This window comes from Phocoena sinus, chromosome 12 (assembly GCF_008692025.1).
Source record: "Phocoena sinus isolate mPhoSin1 chromosome 12, mPhoSin1.pri, whole genome shotgun sequence".
NCBI lineage: Eukaryota > Metazoa > Chordata > Mammalia > Artiodactyla > Phocoenidae > Phocoena > Phocoena sinus.
Window position 1 is genome coordinate 33,343,063 of NC_045774.1, and position 23,621 is coordinate 33,366,683.

The 23,621-nt window shown below is 35.7% G+C and overlaps 1 protein-coding gene across 1 annotated transcript in view; it reads right to left on the reverse strand.

Annotated features, from left to right (window-relative positions):
* The window catches only part of LAMA2 (laminin subunit alpha 2), a 613,890-nt gene that overhangs the window by 422,528 nt on the left and 167,741 nt on the right, over nt 1-23,621 (reverse strand). The window contains 1 exon segment of the mRNA XM_032650802.1: nt 23,351-23,463. Within this exon segment, the coding sequence (XP_032506693.1) occupies nt 23,351-23,463 (113 nt within the window).

Here is a 23,621-nt window from a genome sequence, read left to right on the forward strand (position 1 = left end):
TACAGAGAAGTCCTATGCTCTTAATTACTCTAAGATTCAAGTAAGGAATTATACATTGCATGAATGTCTATTGGGAGTAGAGAGGGCAGGCTGTGAAATCAGAGAGAACTGGGTTTGGACTCTGGCTCTACTGCTTGCCAGTTGTGAAATTTTGATCAAGTTGCTAAATCTCTCATCTTTCTAATAGAGTTGAAAAAACTCCATAAGATGATTCATGTAAAACATTTTGCCCCGTGTCTGGGAAAAAATAGGTTTACAAAAAGTGCCAGTTAAAACTCCCTAGAGATAAAAGTACCTCTGCTGTATTTCTCAACACAAGTACTCTACATATTATATTTATATTATCAAATTATTTATACTGTAAAAAACATAATTTACACAAATAAATTATGATAAGCAAAATGGTTGATTTCCACTTTGATGACTCAAAGTTATCACAGGCCTCTTTTTGATGACACATTTCCGCAAGCTGAGCAAAACTGCCCAGGATTTAACTTCCTTTCATATAATTCTTTTATCTGTCATGTTTCAAGCTTCTCACATTTTACATGGGCACTCTTTACTGCTATTCTTTCCAACAGCATATGGTCTAAAAGTTATTATATATCTCTCTGAACGATTTATCCCAAGTTATCTCAAGAAAGATTAAAAACTGTGAAAGAAAATCTGAACCACTACCACTTCACACCCATTAGGATGGCAACTATCCAAAAAAAAATGCAGAAAATAACAAGGGTGGGCAAGGGTATGCAAACTGGGAAACTTCATGCACTGTTGGTGGGAATGTAAAATGGTGTAGCTGCTACAAAAAATTATGATAGCTCCCCAGAAAGTTAAAAATAGAATTAGCGTATGATCTAGCAATTCCACTTCTGGGTATATACCCAAAAAATAAACAAAAGCAGGAATTCAGAAAGATTTTTGTACATCTATGTTTTATAAGCATTATTAGTAATAGCCAAAAGATGGAAGCAACCAAAGCCATACTTCCAGAATCATTAATTAGTTAAAGAAATTATTCTCAGCACTGATGGATGGAAAAGCTTATCATTTGAAACAAATTAATTGAGGGAGGTGGCAGTAAGGATAATAATGAAGCAAACATGGAAACTGTATTTAAATATTATTACTGAGAAGGTAACATATTCCAGCCCACTGCTGCAAGATTTTATCACAGAAATAGTAAATACTACGATGGCAGACTGTTAAATTAAGTATTTACTCTGCATTTGCAAGAGTATTCATCTGTGCTTCCCAACCTGGCTTGTTAAATTAATATAATCATAATGACCCAATGCAGAGAGGCAACTGCTCATTAGGGTTTGGGCTGCTTTCCTTGGTTACACTATATTATGATGCTGATTTTTCTTTTAGTTGAGTTCATTGTTTCAGCTAATTTGAGATTAATCTACCATGACCTTCAACAGCAAACCTGGCTGAAATACCACATTAAAATATTTGTAAAAACAAACAGAACTGAGTATTTTGACAGGAAACATATTACTTTTAATATGTAGACCCAACCTGGCTAATAAGTAAAGGATGCTAAAATCAATTTTTTTTTCTGTACTGTTTTATTAGCTATCACCTTAATTTGAAAATTATACAACCAACACGTGCATGTTTAAATAAATAAACTGAACACTGATAGGTGTTGCTGTGGTGAAAGCTTCCAAATTAAATCTTGGTGTTTGGAGCCATTCACCCTGTATTAAAGTTTCTCTAATAAATAAATATTGTCACTCACTGAAATTTAATATGGTGCTTTTTTTCTATATTCTGATATTTCCACTACCTGAGTGGTTTAACTCGTCCCTCTTAGCAGCTACATTACCACAGTTTATCGTTCCCTCTTTCTTGATATATTCTATCTTGGCTTCTCTGATTTTACTTTCTCTCCTTCCTCCACTCACCACTAAATTTGAAGTGCCTAGGATTCAATTTCAGGACCTCCTTTCAACTCTATACTTTCTTTCTAGGTGATCTTAAACAGGGCCTTTGTATTAAATACAGTGTTCAAAAATCCAATCATATCTTTTATGCTTCCACTTGGATGGTTACTGTGTTTTTCAAACATAACATGTTAAAACAGAGGCCTTATTTACCACCTAGTATCCCCATCCTGGTCTTTCTTGAGTCTATAACTGTCTCAGTAAAATAAATTTCTTCAGGCCAAAATCCTAGGAGTCAACATCTTTGCCTCACTCTCTTTCTCCATTCCACCAACAGATCTAGTCACATCATCCTCCACAGTAAATCCCAACCTACCACTTCTGTCCATCTGTGCTCCTACCACCACAGTCCAAGTCAACATCATCTCTTGGCTAGAGTATTTCAATGGTTTCCTAACTGCCACCTAGTTTTTAACTCTTGTTTCACTACAATCATTCTCCATTTAGCAGGCACAATAAAATTTCTAACAAAATAAATGAAATCACATTATTCCTTTCTTAAATCCCACCGTAGGTCTCTCATTACACTCAGAATTAAATCTAGCTCCTTATGGTGATTGACAACTCCCTCCTACTCTAAGTAGACCTGGATATGTCCCAGACAACATCTCATAAAACCTTTGCTCTTCATCACTATGCTCTAGCCACATTGACCTTCTTTTAATTCCTCAGTGTACCAAGTTTATTCCTGCCTGGTATAAAATTTACTTAGCATTTTTCATGATTGGCACTTTCTGTTATTCAATTCTCAGCCCAAATATCACTTTCTTAAAAATACATAGAGACTTCCCTTGTGGTCCAGTGGTTAAGAATCCACCTTCCAATGCATGGGATGCGGGTTCAATCCCTGGTCAGGCAACTAAGATCCCACATGCTGTAGGGCAACTAAGCCCATGCACCGCAACTAGGGAGGAGCCCAAGCACCACAGTGAAAGATTCCGCATGCCACAACTAAGACCCAACACAGCCAAAAATAAATAAATAAATATATTTTAAAAACATAGATAAACCATACAAATAAAATAGCACCTTTTATTACTCTCTATCATATTATCCTGTTTTGTTTTTTTCATGACATTTTCACTATTTTACATTATTTATTTGATTTTCCATGTCCCTTCTCTCTCTGTAGCAACCCTCTCTATCCCTGCAATTACAATGTAAAATCTTGGAAAACAAGGACTTCTGTCTCCTTCCTGGCCAGACTTTCAGACTTAGAACAGTGCCCATCAAGTAGTAGTTACTCAATAAATATTTTTCAAGTGTATTATTGTTAAATGATTTTCTTTATGTTTTATTCAGGGCATATACCATAAGGGGCATGGTGCTTCCTACTGAGGATCGTGTCCCTACTTTGATTAGTATTGCTTTAGATGACAATTTCATACATCTCAGATTTTTCAGGATGATCCCAGTTTTAAATATGCTTTCTTGCTTTCTTCATAACCCATCAAAATATTCCAATATTTAGTATATTTTAATATTGAAGCAATAATTGAAACTGTTCCTTAAATTCACCAAAAGAACCCCCCCAAATTCTTATCAGATAATATTCTCATTTTTTAACTATAAACAAAACAAATACACATTTTCTTTCAAGTAGAAGAACTATAAAAGATGAATAAAATACTAAAAACAGCTGTTTGAAGGTATCAGAGAGCAAGCAAAGCAGCCAGACTTGATTAAAGAGATACAAATAAAGATGAGCTGGCCATTTTCCTCTCAGGGTATTCTTACAGGAAGCTACATCCTAGAGATTTCATCACTCTCTCAGGATGAGACGATGAACACTGAAGTTCATGGCTATGAAGTCAGCTAGGATGTGAAGGGCCATGAGCCACAGAGAAATGAATCCTACGTTCTGCTCAGCTTTTGACTTCAAGAGATTTGCCAAATTAAGTGGTGAAGGAGCCAGAAGATAAACAGCATGCAAAAATTAACTCATAAGAAGTGAAAAGCTAAGCAGATCTTTCGTAAGTCTCACAGAGCTGAGAAGACAAAATTGAAAGTTCAGAGTCTGCCAAGAAAGAAAGAAAAGGCTTTCAATTATGAACCCTGAAGGTCTACCCCTAGAAATAAAGGCAAACCAGAAATAGCCATCAGAATCCCTGATCAAGCCACAAAAATCTAAATAGCTGATTTAATCAAGGCAATCTGGTCCTACTCTAACTCTTGCCAGAATGAAAATAAATTCATTTAAGAGAATTTTTACAAATTTTCAGATACAATGTATATTATTTAATTAAACAAAAACAAAACTACCAAGCCTTCCATGAATCAGTAAACCAAGAAGGAGGAAAAAGAAAATAGAAAAAGACTCATAGGTGTTTCAAATGTTAGTTATCAGGCATATAATTAAAAGAAACTGTGATTAATGTGTTCCAGATGACTAAATAAAGAAGTAGTCTGGAATCTATTTTTTAAAAGAATCAAATGGAAATTCTAGAACTTAAAAATAGAATTACTGAAATTAAGAGTTGAGTAAATGTGCTTAATAGAAGATTAGATCCAACAAAAGAAAGCATTAATATACTGAAAAATAGGTCACCTGAAAATGTATAGACTAAAGAAGCCTTGAGAGAGAGAGAAAAAAAAAAGAAAATAAGGAAAAGCATAAAATATGTAACTGGAATCCCATAAATAGAAGAGAGAATGTAGATAGGAACATTTGAGGAAATACTGGCTGGGAATTTTCCAAAACCAGTGAAATACATCAATCCATAGAATACAGAAGCTTTTGAATCCCAACCAGTATTTATACAAATAAAATCACTCCTAGACACAGGTGTCTCTGAACACCAAAGACAAATAAAATCTTCAAAGGCAAAAAAGACACCTTACTTTTAAAGGAGAAGCAATGTCTTTCACTGACCTCACATAAATTATGAAAGCCAGGCAATAATGATATAAAATTGTTAAAGTGTTGGAAAAACTTCCAAATTAGAATTTTATTCCTAATGAAATATATGTCAAAAAATAAAGGAAGAATAAACACTTTTAGGAAAAAATTGAGAGAATTTGTCACCAGCAAACTGTCACTGAAAAATAAGTCAGAAGGGAAATGACCTTATACGGAAGTAACTGATAAAAGAATAAACAAAAAGCAACAGAAAAAGTAAAACATGTGTTTAAAATTAAATGAATATGGCCTGTTTATGATGGTAATAGTTACTTCTTATGGAGCTTAATATATACATAGAATTAAACATACCAGAACTATGGGTGAAAATCTGACTGGGACAGGGGAGAGCTGGGGGTGGGTGGAGAGTGTAGAGTTAAAATGTTATAAGGTCTTTTGCCTTGTCTGGGAAGTGATGAAAGTACCAATTAATAGCAAGTTCTGAACTCAAAAATGCATGCTATAATATTTATGCTGTAATATTATAATTAATACAAGTAATAAAAGACTGCCCAGAACACATGTTAATGAAAGGAGAAATAGAATAATTAAATGGGGAAAAATCTTTAATATCCAAAAGAACTAAAGTCAGAGGAAAAAATATAAAATAAGACAAATAGAAAACAAATGGGAATATGTCACTTTGAACCCAAATATTAATAGTGATATTAAACACAAATAATTAAATATCCAATTTAAAGACAAAGATCAGCAGACTGGTTAAATAAACAATTCAACTACATACAGCTCAAAACAGGTACTCCTTAAATATAAAGACCCCAAAATAAACAGAAAAGGCAATATTATGTAAACACTAACAAAAAGGAAGCTCGTGAAGCTACAAAAGTAAATCTTAAAGATAGAATTACTGCTAGCAATGGTACTATTAAAAAGAAGGGTTAATACAGCTCAAATCCTAAATTTGTATGCCCTAATAAAATAGCTTCAATATATATAAACAAAAACTTACTCACTGATATATTCATAAAACTGCAGCCAATGACTACAGAATCCACATTCTTCCTAAGTGCACAAATGTCAGTGACCAAATGTTAAATGAAAATGAGTTTCAAAAATTTGAATTTCAAAGAATTGAAAATATAATGATCACAGTGAAGTTAAGTAAGAAAAAATAACAACAGCAAAAAGATGAGAAAAACACTCAACAGTTCAGGAATGAAGTACTTCACTTCCAAATAATCCATATATTATGGGGAATTATAATGGAAATTAGAAAATACTTTTAAATAAATGATAATGCAAAATTTCAAATTTATAATATGCACTTAAAGCCATGTATAGAGACAAATATGTACCCTTAAATAAATACATTTGGAGAAAAGAAAGGCTGAAATATTAATAATTTAAGTATCCATTCAAGAAGATAGAAAAAAAAAGTAAACTAAAATTTAAAAAATTAGAAAGGAAGTAAGAAACAAGACACATAAACACAGAATTCAATGCAATGTAGTAATCTAAAAAGAGAGAAAAACAACCAAGCCAAATACTGACTATTCAAAAAGTAATAAAATTATTAAAAAACCTGTTAAAGCTTTAAAAACAGGTTGCACAAACAGTATTTGGCATGAAAAAAAAAAGAGGCATCACCACAGATCACTTATATATTAAAAAGTTAATACTGGTATATCATTAACAACTTCATGCCAGTATATTTGAAAATGGAGAGGAAATGGATGAATTTTTTGAAAAGTCTGACTCAACTAACCAGACAAAATAAGAAATAAAAACTCTGAAGAGTCCCACATTTATTATAGATATTGATCTATAACTAAAACTCTATCCACAGAGAAAATGCCTGAGGCCAAAGGCTTTCAGCATTGAAAAGAAGTTAGAATACTGATCATCTTTACAGGGAGAGGGACAGAAAGGCTCCAAGAGGGTCCTAGGTTAGTTTCTGGGTGGCTGGTTATCTTGATCTGGGTATTGGTTACTTAGGTAGGTTCAATTTGTGAAAATTCATCAAGCTTTTCACTTATGATTTGTCAACTTTTTCATACACATGCTCCCCTTCAATAAAAATGTTAGAAATACACATATACATGGAAAATAAATATTTCCTTCTAAAATAAAAACATTATCAGTCTAGTTAAAACATCAAAATTCAGCTATATGCTGTCTATAAGAAACATTTCAAATGGAAAGTGGCAAAAAAGTTGAAATTAATAAAAAGACAGAAAAAAATAAACATGCAAATGATAACAAAATAAAGGGGATGTAAATGAAATAATACCAGGAGGAAAAAGTTTTTAAGAACATACTAGTAATGAATACGTTTACTTCTTAATGATTAAAAATTCAAGTAATCAGGAGGATATAAGGACAACAACAAAATAGTACAGAAGGTGTTAAAAAATGTTTCGTCGCCCAAATGACCCTTTTGGGGCTTTCTCTATATAAATATTAATTTTCATAAAAATTGAATATATATTGAATCAATATTTTAAGTTATAGGCCAAGTGAAACTTATAGGTAACCTTCAAATATGTCAGTAATTAAGCTGTTTTAGAACTATTAAACCAGCTTTAGTTTTGCTTCTTTTTCGGAGATTTTTTTGACGTGGACCATTTTTTTACTCTTTATTTACTTGTTTTTTTAACATCTTTATTGGAGTATAACTGCTTTACAAGGTTGTGTTTCTGCTATAAAACAGAAAGTTAGTAAAACAAAGTGAATCAGCTATACATATACATATATAGCCATATCCCATTCCTCTTAGGTCTCCCTCCAACATTCCCTTTCCCACCCCTCTGGGTGGTCACAAACACGGAGCTAATCTCCCTGTGCTGTGCGATGCTTCCCACTAGCTTTCTATTTTACATTTGGTAGTGTATATATGTCAATGCCACTCTCTCACTGTCACAGCTTACCCTTCCCCCTCCCCATATCCTCAAGTCCAATCTCTATGTCTGTGTCTTTATTCCTGTCCTACCTCTACGTTCTTCAAAAATATTTTTTTTTAGATTCCATATATATGTATTAGCATACAGTATATACTTTAGTCTTTCTGACTTAATTCACTCTGTATGACAGACTCCAGGTCCATCCACCTGACTACAAATAACTCAATGTCATTTCTTTTTATGGCTGAGTAATATTCCATCGTATATATGTGCCACATCTTCTTTACCCATTCATCTGTCAATGGACACTTAGGTTGCTTCCATGTCCTGGCTATTGTAAATAGAGCTGAAATGAACATTGTGGTACATGACTCTCTTTGAATTATGGTTTTCTCAGGGTATATGCCCAGTAGTGGGATTGCTGGGTCATATGTAGTTCTATTTTTAGTTTTTTAAGGAACCTCCATACTGTTCTCCATAGTGGCTGTATCAATTTACATTCCCACCAACAGTGCAAGAGGGATCCCCTTTTTCCACACCCTTTCCAGCCTTTATTGTTTGTAGATTTTTTGATGATGGCCATTCTGACTGGTGTGAGGTGACACCTCATTGTAGTTTTGACTTGCATTTCTCTGCTGATTAGTGATGTTGAGCATTCTTTCATGTCTTTGTTGGCAATATGTATATATTTTTAGGAGAAATGTCTATTTAAGTCTTCTGCCCATTTTTGGATTGGGTTGTTGGCTTTTTTGCTGTTGAGCTGCATGAGCTGCTTGTATATTTTGGAGATCAATCCTTTGTCAGTTGCTTTGTTTGCAAACATTTTCTCCCATTCTGAGGGTTGTCTTTTCATCTTGTTTATGGTTTCCTTTGCTGTGCAAAAGCTTTGAAGTTTCATTAGCTCCCATTTGTTTATTTTTGTTTTTATTTCCATTTCTCCAGGAGCTGGGTCAAAAAGGATCTTGCTGTGATTTATGTCATAGAGTGTTCTGCCTATGTTTTCCTCTAAGAGTTTTAGAGTTTCTGGCTTTACATTTAGGTCTTTAATCCATTTTGAGTTTACTCTTGTGTATGGTGTTAGGAAGTGTTCTAATTTCATTCTTTTACATGTAGCTGTCCTGTTTTCCTAGCACCGCTTATTGAAGAGGATGTCTTTTCTCCATTGTATACTCTTGCCTCCCTTATCAAAGATAAGGTGACCATATGTGTGGGTTTATCTCTGGGCTTTCTATCCTGATACACTGATCTACATTTCTGTTTTTGTGCCAGTACCATACTGCCTTGATTACTGTACCTTTGTAGCATAGTCTGAAGTCAGGCAGCCTGATTCCCCCAGCTCTGCCTTTCTTTCTCAAGATTGCTTTGGCTACTCAGGGTCTTTTGTGTTTCCATACAAATTGTGAAATCTTTTGTTCTAGTTCTGTGACAAATGCCATTGGCAGTTTGACAGGGATTGCATTGAATCTGTAGATTGTTTTGGGTAGTATAGTCAATTTCACAATGTTGATTCTTCCAATCCAAGAACATGGTATATCTCTCCATCTCTTTCTATCATCTTTAATTTCTTTCATCAGTGTCTTATAGTTTTCTGCATATAGGTCTTTTGTCTTCTTAGGTAGGTTTACTCCTAGGTATTTTATTCTTTTTATTGCAGTGGTAAATGGGAGTGTTTCCTTAATTTCTCTTTCAGATTTTTCATCATTTAGTGTATAGGACTGCAAGAGATTTCTGTGCATTGATTTTGCATCCTGCTATTTTACTAAATTCACTGATTAGCTCTAGTAATTTTCTGGTAGCATCTTTAGGATTCTCTATGTATAGTATCATGTCATCTGCAAACAGTGACAACTTTACTTCTTCTTTTCCAATTTGGATTCCTTTTATTTCCTTTTCTTCTCTGATTGCTGTGGCTAAAACTTCCAGAACTATGTTGAATAACAGTGGTGAGAGTGGGCAACCTTGTCTTGTTCCTGATCTTAGTGGAAATGGTTTCAGTTTTTCACCATTGAGGAGGATGTTGGCTGTGGGTTTGTCATATATGGCCTTTATTATGTTGGCTGTGGGTTTGCCATATATGGCCTTTATTATGTTGAGGAAAGTTCCCTCTATGCCTACTTTCTGGAGGGTTTTTAACATAAATTGGTGTTGAATTTTGTCAAAAGCTTTTTCTGCATCCATTGAGATGATCATATGATTTTTCTCCTTCAATTTGTTAATACGGTGTATCACATTGATTTGTGTATATTAAAGAATCCTTGCATTCCTGGGATAAGCCCCACTTGATCATGGTGTATGATACTTTTAATGTGCTGTTGGATTCTGTTTGCTAGTATTTTGTTGAGGATTTTTGCATCTATATTCGTCAGTGATATTGGGCTGTAGTTTTCTTTCTTTGTGACATCTTTGCCTGGTTTTGGTATCAGGATGATGGTGGCCTTGTAGAATGGCTTTGGGAGTGTTCCTCCATCTGCTATATTGTGGAAGAGTTTGAGAAGGATAGGTGTTAGCTCTTCTCTAAATGTTTGACAGACTTCGCCTGTGAAGCCACCTCGTCCTGGGTTTTTGTTTGTTGGAAGATTTTTAATCACAGTTTCAATTTCAGTGCTTGTGATTGGTCCGTTTATATGTTCTCTTTCTTCCTGGTTCAGTCACAGAAGGTTGTGCTTTTATAAGAATTTGTCCAACTCTTCCAGGTTGTCCATTTCATTGGCATATAGTTGCTTGTAGTAATCTCTCATGATCCTTTGTATTTCTGCATTGTCAGTTGTTACCACTCCTTTTTCATTTCGAAGTCTGTTGGTTTGAGTCTTCCTTTTTTTCTTGATGAGTCTGACTAATGGTTTAAAAATTTTGTTTATCTTATCAAAGAACCAGCTTTTAGTTTTATTGATCTTTGTTAAAGTTTCCTTCATTTCTTTTTCATTTATTTCTGATCTGATCTTTATGATTTCTTTCCTAATGCTAACTTTGGGGTTTTTCTGTTCTTCTCTCTCTAATTGCTTTAGGTATAAGGTTAGGTTGTTTATTTGAGACATCTGTTGTTTCTTGAGGTAGGATTGTAATGCTATAAACTTCCCTGTTAGAACTGCTTTTGCTGCATCCCATAGGTTTGGGTTGTCATGTTTTCACTGTCATTTGTCTCTAGGTATTTTTTGATTTCCTCTTTGATTTCGTCTGTGATCTCTTGGTTATTTAGGAGCGTATTTTTTATCCTCCATGTGTTTGTATTTTTTACAGTTTTTTTCCAGTAATTGATATCTAGTCTCATAGCATTGTGGTCAGAAATGATACTTGATATGATTTTAATTTTCTTAAATTTACCAAGGCTTGATTTGTGACCCAAGATATCATCTATCCTGGAGAATGTTCCATGAGCACTTGAGAAGAAAGTGTATTCTGTTGTTTTTGGATGGAATGTCCTATAAATATCAATTACATCCATCTTGTCTAATGTGTCATTTAAAGCTTGTGTTTCCTGATTTATTTCCATTTTGGATGATCTGTCCATTGGTGAAAGTGAGGTGTTAAAGTCCCCTACTCTTATTGTGTTACTGTCGATTTCCCATTTTATGGCTGTTAGCATTTACCTTATGTATTGAGGTGCTCCTATGTTGGGTGCGTAAATATTTACAATTGTTATTATCTTCTTCCTGGATTGATCCCTTGATCATTCTGTAGTGTCCATTTTTGTCTCTTGTAATAGTCTTTAAAGTCTATTTTGTCTGATATGAGAATTGCTACTCCAGCTCTCTTTGGATTTCCATTTGCATGGAATATGTTTTTCCAACCCCTCACTTTCAGTCTGTATGTGTCCCTTGTAGACAGCATATATATGGGTCTTGTTTCTGTATCCATTCATCCAGTCTATGTCTTTTGGTTGGAGCATTTAGTCCAATACATTTAAGGTAATTATTGATATATATGTTCCTATTACCATTTTCTGAATTGTTTGGGTTTGTTATTGTAGGTCTTTTCCTTCTCTTGTGTTTCCTGCCTAGAGATGTTCCTTTGGCATCTGTTGTAAAGCTGGTTTGGTGGTGCTGAATTCTCTTAGCTTCTGCTTGTCTGTAAAGGTTCTAATTTCTGCATCGAACCTGAATGAGATCCTGCTGGGTAATCTTGGTGGTAGGTTTTTCCCTTTCATCACCTTAAATATGTCCTGTCACTCTCTTTTGGCTTGCAGAGTTTCTGCTGAAAGATCAGCTGTTAACCTTATGAGGATTCCCTTGTATGCTATTTGTTGCTTTTCCCTTGCTGCTTTTAATATTTTTTCTTTGTATATAATTTCTGATAGGTTGATTACTATGTGTCTTGGTGTGTTTCTCCTTGGATTTATCCTGTATAGACTCTCTGGACTCTCTGCGCTTCCTGGACTTGATTGATTATTTCCTTTCCCATATTAGGGAAGTTTTCAACTATAATCTCTTCAAATATTTTCTCAGTCCCTTTCTTTTTCTCTTCTTCTTCTGGGACCCCTATAATTCGAATGTTGGTGCATTTAATGTTGTCCCAGAGGTCTCTGAGAATGTCCTCAATTCTTTTCATTCTTTTTCCTTTATTCTGCTCTGCGGTAGTTATTTCCATTATTTTATCTTCCAAGTCACTTATCCATTCTTCTGCCTCAGTTATTCTGCTGTTGATTCCTTATAGAGAATTTTTAATTTCATTTATTGTGTTGTTCATCATGATTCCTTATAGCGAATTTTTAATTCCATTTATTGTATTGTTCATCATTGTTTGTTTTCTCTTTAGTTCTGCTAGGTCCTTGTTAAACTTTTCTTGCATTTTCTCCGTGCTGTTTTCAAGATTTTGGATCATCTTTACTAGCATTACTCTGAATTCTTTTTCAGGTAGACTGCCTATTTCCTCTTCATTTGTTTGGTCTGGTGGGTTTTTACTTTGCTCCTTCATCTGCTGCGTATTTCTCTGTCTTCTCATTTTGCTTAATTTACTGTGTTTGACAAATCCTTTTCTCAGGCTGCAGGTCTGTAGTTCTCATTGTTTTTGGTGTCTGCCCCCAGTGGCTAAGGTTGGTTCACTGGGTTGTGTAGGCTTCCTGGTGGATGGGACTCGTGCCTGTATTCTGGTGGATGAGGCTGGATCATGTCTTTCTGATGGGCAGGTCCAAGTCCGGTGGTATGTTTTGGGGTGTCTGTGAACTTAGCATGATTTTAGGCACCCTCTCTGCTAATGGGTGGGGTTGTGTTCCTGTCTTGCTAGTAGTTTGACATGGGGTGTCAGGCACTGGAGCTTGCTCATCGTTGAGTGATGCTGGGTCTTAGTGTTGAGCCAGAGATCTCTGGGAGAGGTCTCGCTGATTGATATTATGTGGGGCCAGGAGGTCTCTGCTGGTCCAATGTCCTGAAGTTGGCTCTCCCACCTCAGAGGCTCAGGCCTGACACCCAGTCAGAGCACCAAGAACCTTGCTCTCGGGAGGCCACGAGCCAGGCAGCTCTTTATTGATTTTGTTACAGTACTACTTCTGTTTTATGTTTTAGTTTTTGGCTGCAAGGCATACGGGATCTTAGCTCCCTGACCTGGGATCGAACCCATACCCTCTGCATTGGAAGGTGAAGTCTTTACCACTGGACTGCCAGGGAAGTCCCCTTGTTTTGCTTTTTCAAGTCACTCTCATTACTACTCTAGCCCATTTGTTCTCTGCTCAGCATTATTATCAGTGTAGAAGGCCAGGAGCTATTACTTACTGAGTATTAACTACTGTGTAGCAGTGTGCTTGGCTATTTGCCCATATTACATCACTTTACCCTATAACAATCTTCTTAAGAAAGAAGTGGTGCTATTGATTCCATTTTCCATATGACCATATTGAGGAGTATAAAAGTAGGACAATTTACCTAAGGTAAATGAGCTAATAAGTGATAGGTCAGGAAATGGAAGTGGGCAAAATTATATCTCCTCCTTTCTCCTTAGCCTCTTGTTCATCCTTCTTGCCATTTTAGTATTTTTAAGACTCAGGGTCATACTGAAAACATGTATTATCTACAAATTAAAACACACATGCTATCACATAACGTAAATATACAGTCAACTTCTAGGAAAAAACTCTAATTTATATGTGCATATGATATATAACTATATATAAGTATAATTATATATATATGCATATATAAATATAATAAGTAAAAACTTAGACTTCAAGAATAAAATGGGACAATACACAATATTCCACCAACATGAGGAAATACAGTTGTGTTTCATGTGTGAAAGTCATCAGACAGCTGTGAAAAATTGCCCACATTCAGTCTCTTTTAGTCAGTCCTCTTCAGACTTTGCATAACAGAATCAGTATGATTTAAAATTTTTAACAGATCTTTTCCCACAGATATTTAACAGATCTTTTCATTATGTATTATTATTTCTATTTTTTAAAAATTCATGAATTTATTCCCTGGTTTCAAGAATCATTTTCCAGGGTAGTCATCTTGACACTATTTGAAATAGGATCTGCATCTCCAAAACATTTACATTTTCATGATATTGCTAGAATTTAGTTTATTAGCTATTTATATCAAAATACATAATATCTTTTGTCTAGAATCTTGTTTAAATAGCATTCTGGTGGCACTTTCCCCCTTTTATACTTCGACTTTTTTCAACTGGGAAATTTTAAAATATCAATTAAAAAATTACAGCCCTAGACTTCTCTGTTACAAATGAAGAGTTAAATTGATTAAAATCTGCTTTTCCCAAATAAAGCTATAAATGTGGTAAAGTCTCACAGAGAGTGACAAATATGACCAAAGTTTAGAACATGTTTAGTAAAAGGATTAGTGAGAAAATTTACTTCATGATATTTAACCAGAGACTTAAAGGAGAAATCATAAATTTGAAAATGCAGAGCATATTTTATCATAAGAAATACAGTAAGAATATTTCTTCCTTTGTTTAATTTTCAGCTTTAATATGATTCTTACATATGAATTTGTGTTTTGATTGTTTATTCATTCGATCAGTTATTCATTTAATATAAATCTATAGAGTACCTCTTATATGCTGTGTATTATTCCAAGTGCTTAGAATGCGGCAATTCAAAAAAACATCAAACAACTGTCTCCACTCTCATGAAAATTGCATTTTAAATGGGGAGATAAACAACATTCAATACAAATACAGATGGTCTTGGACTTACTATGCTTCACTTCAGATTTTGAATTCGTATCTTTTCCAGGCTAGCAATATGTGGTATGATGCTCTCTTGTGATGCTGGGCAGTGGCCGTGAGCAGCAAGACGCAGTCAGCCACGGGATCAGTAAGGTAAGCAACTGATACACTTTCAACCACTTTGTACCCATACACCCATTCTGTTTTTCATTTTTAGTACAGCATTCAATAAATTACTGGTGAAATATTTAACAATTTATTATACAGTATGCCTGTGTTAGGTGGTTTTGCCCAATTGTAGGCTAATATAAGTGTTCTGAGCATGTTTAAGGTAGGCTAGGCTGAGCTATGATGTTTGGTGTATTAAATGCATTTTTAACTTACAATATTTTCAATTTGCAATCAGTTTATTGGGATGCGATTCCATCATAAGTCGAGGAAGAGCTGTAGTAAAATATATGTAGTAAGTTAGACAGCCATGTACTTTATGGAGAAAAATAAAGCAGGGAAATGGGTTAGGAAATAAGGAGTGATTTGTAATTTTCAATAGGATTATCAAGGAGGTCCTTGCTATGAACATGACACTTGAATAAAAATCCAAAGGAAATGAAACAGACTGTATGGAAATTAGGGAAAATAATTCCAACACAAGGAACAGCAAGTGCAAAGGACTTCCAGACTCAGTGAAGTAGCCACTGGGGCAACTGAAGAGGGGAGATTGAGGCCAGGGATGAAAGGGGGTGAGGTAAATTCTTGTGGGTAATTGTGCTTTTTCCACTGAGTGCCATTAGAGGGTTTTAGTGGAAGGAGTGATCTGATCCAATTTGGTACTAAAATCAATGTGAGTGCAGTGTTGAAAGTAGACTGAAGGGGAGAAAATTAAAACTAATGCTCTGCACAATACAGACAGTAAAGCTGGTAGTCACCTTTATTAGTGATTAAAAGATCAGCACAAATTCATTTAGTGAGAGAGATTACACTTTCTAATTAACCACAGATCCTACTTGTGACATTGAATCAATGATCTTAAAAAAAAACTAAAGCAGGTAAAGAATTTAATTATATTATATTATATTTAATTATATTCTGCTATACTAAACAAGACGTATCATGTAGGACATTTTGAACGTGTAGATTATAATCTCCACTATAGTTAGTTTTATATTCATCAATTTAGCAGTGACCCAAATAATACCAAGAAAAAATTCAGTGATTTGAAGAGCAACCATGAACCATTCTTTCATCAAATCTGCTGAGTTCCTGCTAGATGCTGAGTGCCACGGTGGGTAGAAACAGTCTGAGAACTCCGCCTTCAAGAGTGCTCAATCCAGAAGGACAACAGGGGAATACATCTAATCACCATGCCATGGGCTAAATCCTTCATAGAGATCTGTCTCCAGGAGACAGATCAAATAGACTGTATTGAACAGAACCATATTCAACCAGAGCTATGTAAATCTTGTTTTGCTTTTTAATATATCACGTGTATCTTCCTTATTTAGATAATGGGATATTAAATGTAGGAATGTCATTTATACTTCTTTCTACCTGTTGAATATTTAATAATTAATTGTATCTATCTCACTTTTTTCATGCTTTATTATTATATGAGGGATTAATTATTACATTAACAGTTCAAGGAAAAATGGTTTTATGCTATTCACACACATTCCAAAAGTATAGCAATATTTGTATAGAAATATTAATTCCTCCTCCTCCAAAACATAACTCTCACTTTAAACTGTTAACCTATCTCACTAGATATGTCTCTATAAGGTCAATGAATAAAACATTTAGGTCAAGAACATGTGGAACTTGACCTCTGTAGCTGTAAGACAATTTTTCTTGATAAATGCATTTTTAGTTTTGGGGGATAAACCAGGAAGAGAAGGGAATTATGTATTGAGACAAAGGAGATTCCTACACACGAGCATAACTAATTCCATGGCGTACCTCGATTATCCAGGAATGAATATGACTCAATGTACGTTTTTTAAAGATCTATTAAAAAGCTGCCCCTCTGTATTTTAACCCACTTGCCAATCAACTTTCTTCCTAAACAAATCAAAGGGAAAGCCTAAGAAAATGGCCAGATTTTTTTTTTTTTTTTTTTGCGGTACGCGGGCCTCTCACTGTTGTGGCCTCTCCCGTTGCGGAGCACAGGCTCCGGACGCACAGGCTCAGCGGCCATGGCTCACGGGCCCAGCCGCTCCGCGGCGTGTGGGATCTTCCCAGACCGGGGCACGAACCCGTGGTCCCCTGCATCGGCAGGCGGACTCTCAACCACTGCGCCACCAGGGAAGCCCTAAAAATGACCAGATTTTTAAAAGTAATAAAATGAGATCATATATTATTAATATATATTGTCATGAAAATCCAGTTGGAAAGACTAAAATGGAATATTTTGGACATCCTATTAACCTTCAATTTCCTATTAGTGTCTTTTAAATTTATGTATATTTTTATTTACCATTATACTGGGGTTTTGCCTACACATCATTGGAACAGCTAAGCTTCTCTTTGAGATTATGCTGATAGTAGGTCTTTATGATAACTGTAATTGTCAGATTTAATTTAGTTGTTGTATTGCTATTATCGTTATTTCAATTTCTTGCCATGATATTATAATATTTATTTTGCTAATCTAGAACTTGGGGCACAGCATGATTAAATTATTTGCTCAAGATATGCTGTGAGTAAATAGTAGTATTGGGAAAAGTTAATAATCCCTCAGTAATAAAAATCTAAAAACAATCTATAAAATAAGTACCCATTTTCTTCTCAGTAAGTGTTATATTTTTCTAGGGCTTATCTTGAATGATAAAACGTAAAAGAAATTTCCCAGTGTAATCTGTAATGATTCAATCAAGGAAATCCAATGGTGAACTTTATTTAAAATAGTAACTTATTAAAAGTATTCCACAGAGGAGCCAAGTATATATCAACAACAAAAAACCGGCACTTGTTGAAATTCATGCATCTCAAAATAAAAAGGAGAACTAATAAATGGTCAAACCTCTTGCTGAATGAATGACAAAATTTAGTGATATTTACCTATTCGTTATGAAACTACTGCCCTTGCCTCCCAGCTGAATAATAGCTCATATTATGATGAAAAGCCTATTAATCCTTCATGCTGTAGGTGAAAAAGACTGAAGTTATGCTGTTTTAGAGATATGCTAAAGTGTAGTAGAAAATGAGAGATCTAGTCCTTGTTTTATGACAAAACAGACTTTGGCTATATTCTCTTGTGTAAGCCAGGAGATAACTCAGTATTCCTTAAACCCAAACAATGCATGGACCCCTTGAAATTATATACCAAAAATTCTCCCTAAGTTAGGTCTTCCAATCCCAGTTTAGGAAATACTGGCATAGTTTGGCGTCTGGATTCATACAACTCCGGATGAAATCCCAGCCCTGCCCATAATAGACTTTAGTAAGAAGTCCAAGTCACTTCATTTTTCTAAGTCTTAGTGTTCTTCAACTATTAAAGAGGGGTAATAGTACTAGCTGCCTTATCAGCTAATTGTAAGAAGTAAATGATATAATAAGGATGTCCACATTTTCTCTGTTGCCAATGCATTGTAACATGCCTTCCTGCAGCTTTGCCCCTTAATTGAATAGGTTTAAGAACCTGTTCCACAGTTTGTTCCTGCAAAGCCTGAGGCTAAATAAGGGGTCTAAATCCCCTTTCTGTGTGTGGAATTCCCTTAGAAAATCTGATTACAAAATCTGCTTAGCTTTTTACATTATTAAATCATTGACTAAATTAAAATCTTGAGACAAGTAGAAATAAGGATTTATTTTATTTTATAGGCTGTGTGCTGCTTCTCTTAAACACATGATGAGTTGAGTTACAGGAGGTAAGAGAGGGCTGAAGTGAATAAGGGCATGGGTGGGTGCCATTCTGGGATATGAGGCCATACGAGGACACATCTGTGCCACTTCCATGAGGTGTACTCCAGACTCTGGAGACAGGTAAACTGATCTTATAAACAGATTCCTGCCACTTGTTATGAAGACTGAACTATAAAAGATGTCTTGAGTACTCACACCTCTGAAGGCCATTAAACTAAAAGAGAAGAGGAGAGAACAGGAAAACAAAGATACTATGGGGAATGGATGAGTGGGGATGCAAAGCAAATGGGAAAATATAAATGGCTTCACTGAAAAATGGGTTTTCAGATGCACTCTTTGACCTGTGGAATTAATAATGATAGGTATGTTGAGTAAAAATGATTTAGTAAACACCTGTGATTGTATCATCCAGTTGTAAATTAGGAGGAAAAAATGCTGCTATGTTTAGTAACAAATGCAGGCATACCTTAGAGACACTGTAGGCTCGATTCCAGACCACTGCAATAAGGCAAATATCGCAATAAAGTGAGTCTCATGAATATTTTTGGTTTCTCGGTGCATATAAAAGTTTTGTTTATACTATACTATAGCCTATTAAGTGTGCAACAACATTGTGTCTAAAAAACCCATGTACATATCTTAATTTTTAAAATACTTTATTGCTAAAAAATGCTGAACATCATCTGAGCCTTCAGCCAGTCAAAATCGTTTTGCTGCTGGAGGGTCTTGCCTGGACGTTGATGGCTGCTGAATGATCAGGGTGGTGGTTGCTGAAGGTTGGGGTGGCTACGGCAACCTCTTAAAATAAGACAACATTGCTGCATTGATTTACTCTTCCTTTCATGAACAATTTCTCTGTAATACGCAATACTGTTCAATAGCATTTTATCCAAATGCTTTCAAAATTGGAGTCAATCTTTTCAAACCTGCTGCTGCTTTGTCAGCTAAGTTTATGTAATATTCTAAATCCTTTGTTGTCACTTCAACAGTCTTTATAGCACTGTCACCAGGACTAGATTCCATCTCAGGGAACCACGTTCTTTGCTCATCCATAAGAAGCAACTCCCTATCGGTTAATCATGAGATTGCAGCAAGTCTGTCACATCTTCAGGCTCCATTCTAATTCCAGTTCTTTTGCTAGTTACACCTCATCTGTAGTTACTTCCTCCACTAAAGTCTTGAACCCCTCCAAATCATCCATTAGGGTTGGAATCAACTTCTTCCAAACTCCCGTTAATGTTGATATTTTGACCTCTTCCCATGAATCATGAATGTTTCTAATGCCATCTAGAATGGTGAATCCTTTCCAAAAGGTTTTCAATTTACTTTGCCCCGGTCCATCAGAAGAATCACTATCTAACACTTAGAAATTGAAATTACTTCTTGATCCATGGACTGCATAATGGATCTTGTGTTAGCAGGCATGAAAACAACATGAATCTCCTTGTACATCTCCATCAGAGCTCTTGGGTGACCAGGTGCACTGTCAATGAGCAGTAATATTTTGAAAGGAATCTTTTTTTTTTTGAGCAATAGTTCTCAACAGTGGGCTTAAAATATTCAATAAACCATCTTGTAAACAGATGTGCTGTCATCCAGGCTTTGCTGTTCCACAGCACAGGCAGAATAAATTTAGCATAATTCTTAAGGGCCCTGGGATTTTGGGAATGGTAAGTGAGCATTGGCCTTAACGTCAAATCACCAGCTGCATTAGCCCCTAACAAGAAAGTCAGCCTGTCCTTTGAAGATTTGAAGCCAGGCATTGACTTCTCCTCTCTAGCTATAAAAGTACTAGATGGCATCTTCTTCCAATAGAAGCCTGTTTCATCTATACCGAAAATCTGTTGTTTAGTGTCCCCACCTTCATGAATTATCTTAGTTAGACCTTCTGGATAACTTGCTGCAGCTTGCATCTGATCTGCCTCAGTACTTGCTGCTTTACCTGGCATTTATATGTTATGAAGACAGCTTCTTTCCTTAAACTTCATGAACTAATCTCTGCTGGCTTCAAACTTTTCTTCGGTAGCTTCCTCACCTCTCTCAGCCTTTGTAAAATTGAAGAGAGTTAGGGCCTAGCTCTGGATTAGGCTTTGCCTTAAGGGAAGGTTGTGGCTGGTTTGATCTTCTTTCCAGACCACTAAAACTTTCTCCATGTCAGCAAAATGCTATTCTGGTTTCTTATCATTTGTGTGTTCATTGGAGCAACACTTTTAGCTTCCTTCAAGAACTTTTCATTTGCATTCACAACTTGGCTAACTGGTGCAAGAGGCCTAGCTTTTCGCCTGTCTCAGCTTTTGACATGCCTTCCTCACTAAGGTTAATTATTTCTAGCTTTTGATTTACAGTGAGAGATGTGCAACTCTTCCTTTCACTTGAACACTAAGAGGCCATTGTAGGGTTATTAATTGTAGGGTTAATAATTTCAATGTTGTGTGTCTCAGGGAATAGGGAGGCCCAAGGAGAGGGAGAGAGATGAGGAAATGACCAGTTGGTGAGCAGTGAGAACACATGCAACAGTTATTAAGTTCACCTTGTATGGGCATGGTTCGTGAACTCCAGAACAATTATAATAGCAACATCAAAGCTCACTGATCACAGATTACCATAACAAATATAAAATAACGAAAAAGTTTGAAATATTGCAAGAATTACCAAAATGTGATACAGAGACACACAAAGTGAGCAAATCAGTTGCAAAAATGGTGCCAATAGACTTGCTGGCCACAGAGTTGCAACAAACCTTCAATCTGTAAAAAAAAAAAATGTAATATCTGCAAAGCGTAATACAATAAAGCATAGTAAAATGAGGTGTGCCTATTAACATAGGGTTGGCCAAAAAGTTCGTTCAGGTTTTTCTATAAGATGTTACAGAAAAACCCAAATGAACATTTTGGCCAACCCAATGCTATTGTGGTTGAGCTCAAAGGGTAGTATAAGTGACTTGTGCAAATTATATTAACAATTGAGTCTCCTGCTCCATGTGTGATTTAAAAGAATAGGCAGAAAGTAAACCAGAGCAATGAACCATCACTATTTATTGATTCCCTATCCCAGGAGATGACCCAAGGTAATAGACAGCAGACTCACTCCTGATTGGAAAGTTGGATTGCAAATTACAATGACCACATGATGGGGGACAACTGCTGTGACTGGCAAAGGACCAAGTTGTCTTTATCCAGAGAGGGATAAAGTCCATTTCGAGGCTAGGATTTTCAGGAAATTCATGCATAAGACTTCATTGAACTAAAGCATAATTGATCAATGTAGTAGTTTGCCTGCCTTCCCCGATTGTGCTCTGAGATTTCCTGAGAAATACTGTTAACTCAAGGCTGACATTCAGCTGCCGGTATGGGTAGAAATAAATACATACCAGTTGGCAGTTTAGCTGCAGCACTGAGTCCCTGCTGCTACCCTGTTGCTCAAGTCCTGAGGAGTCCCAAATGGGTGGAAAGAGTATCTGCTGTGAGACCCACCAACTGGCCCTTTGCAATTCCTGAATATGTGCACCCTGGCCAAAATGGGCCTCAAACCTGAAGTGGGTAGTTCGTATCTTATTGATGACAAACAGCATCCATTAGGGAAATGCCTGGTGCCTATCTGGCCTCCCGAGAAGGTGACAAACCCCCACTGGCTAGTGCTTTCCTCCACTGTGATCACATGTGGAAACACAAGCTCTGCAGTTATGGTATCTGTCATTAACTATTTTAGCCATATCCTCTCCACTAACCCCAAGCCCCTTTGCTGCTCTGCCTCTACCGGGTCAGGGAGGAATGCCTAAGTACCTTTCCTATGCTATCCCCGAGAGTGAGAGAGGAACAGGTTGAGTTAAAAAAGTCATCTAAGTTCAACATTTCCAGTCTCAGCCTTCAGTCAATCAAATAAACTTTTGTATTTGGAATAACAGTAAAATACGGGAACATTTTTCCAGACTCCATCCTATTTGCAAGCCTAAATAATTCTTGATGAATACTTTCCACCTGACCTGAATACTGTAAACAGAAAGAAGAAAAAAATTAAGGTAGAAGGCACCTATACCTACGTACCACAAACGCTCACAACTTCCAACATCAATTTTATCCAACTACAAGGCTTGTTACCTCATTACCGGCCCAACTTTAAGAATCAACCGTCATATCTTGCTCAACTCCCAGTAATGAGAGGCAATGTACTCAAGAGTCCTGTTATCCAAGAACCTTTTCATACACCCACCGTGAGCATTTTAAAGTTTTAAAATGGCACTATTATATTTTCTTTATGTAAGATTTCGTTGATCAACATTTTTATCATTAACTCTCATTGGTCAAAACAGAGTCAGCTCCTAATTCAGTTCTAAACTTCTCACGCGAATTCATTTTATTGGGCTGGCCCAAAAGTGAGTTTGGGTTTTTCCGTAAGATGTTATGGAAAAAAACCGAATGAACTTCTGGGCCAACCCAAATAGTTGTGCTTTAGAAATAAATGCCAAATACTTTTAACTAGCAATTTACTAAATGAATAAGCCCCCTTGTTCACTCTATCAAGAAAACAATGGAGGGTAATAAGAAAGAGTATCCTTTCACCCAAGAACTGCTAACTACACAAATAGCAAATCCAAGATCCAATTTCAAAGTGGAAAATGATAAAAAATCAAATGAAAAGTAAAAAAAAAGGCATAATACCTGCTGTAAATCCAGTGTAATTGTCACATAATGGTATTCGATTCCATTCTTAATACTGGGACTCTGCCACCAAGTGTTCTTTCCATCAATAGCATTTGTAATCGGGTGTCTCACTATTGAATCAGCAGCAGCATGTGAAAGAAGAAAAGATCATATGAAGAATTTATAGCTGTTTTTTTTTAAAGTAAAAAGTAAAACTAAGTTAAACTTAGTTTAACTTAAACTAAGTTAAACTAAGTAAAACTAAGTTTTTTTTTAAAGTAAAAAGTAA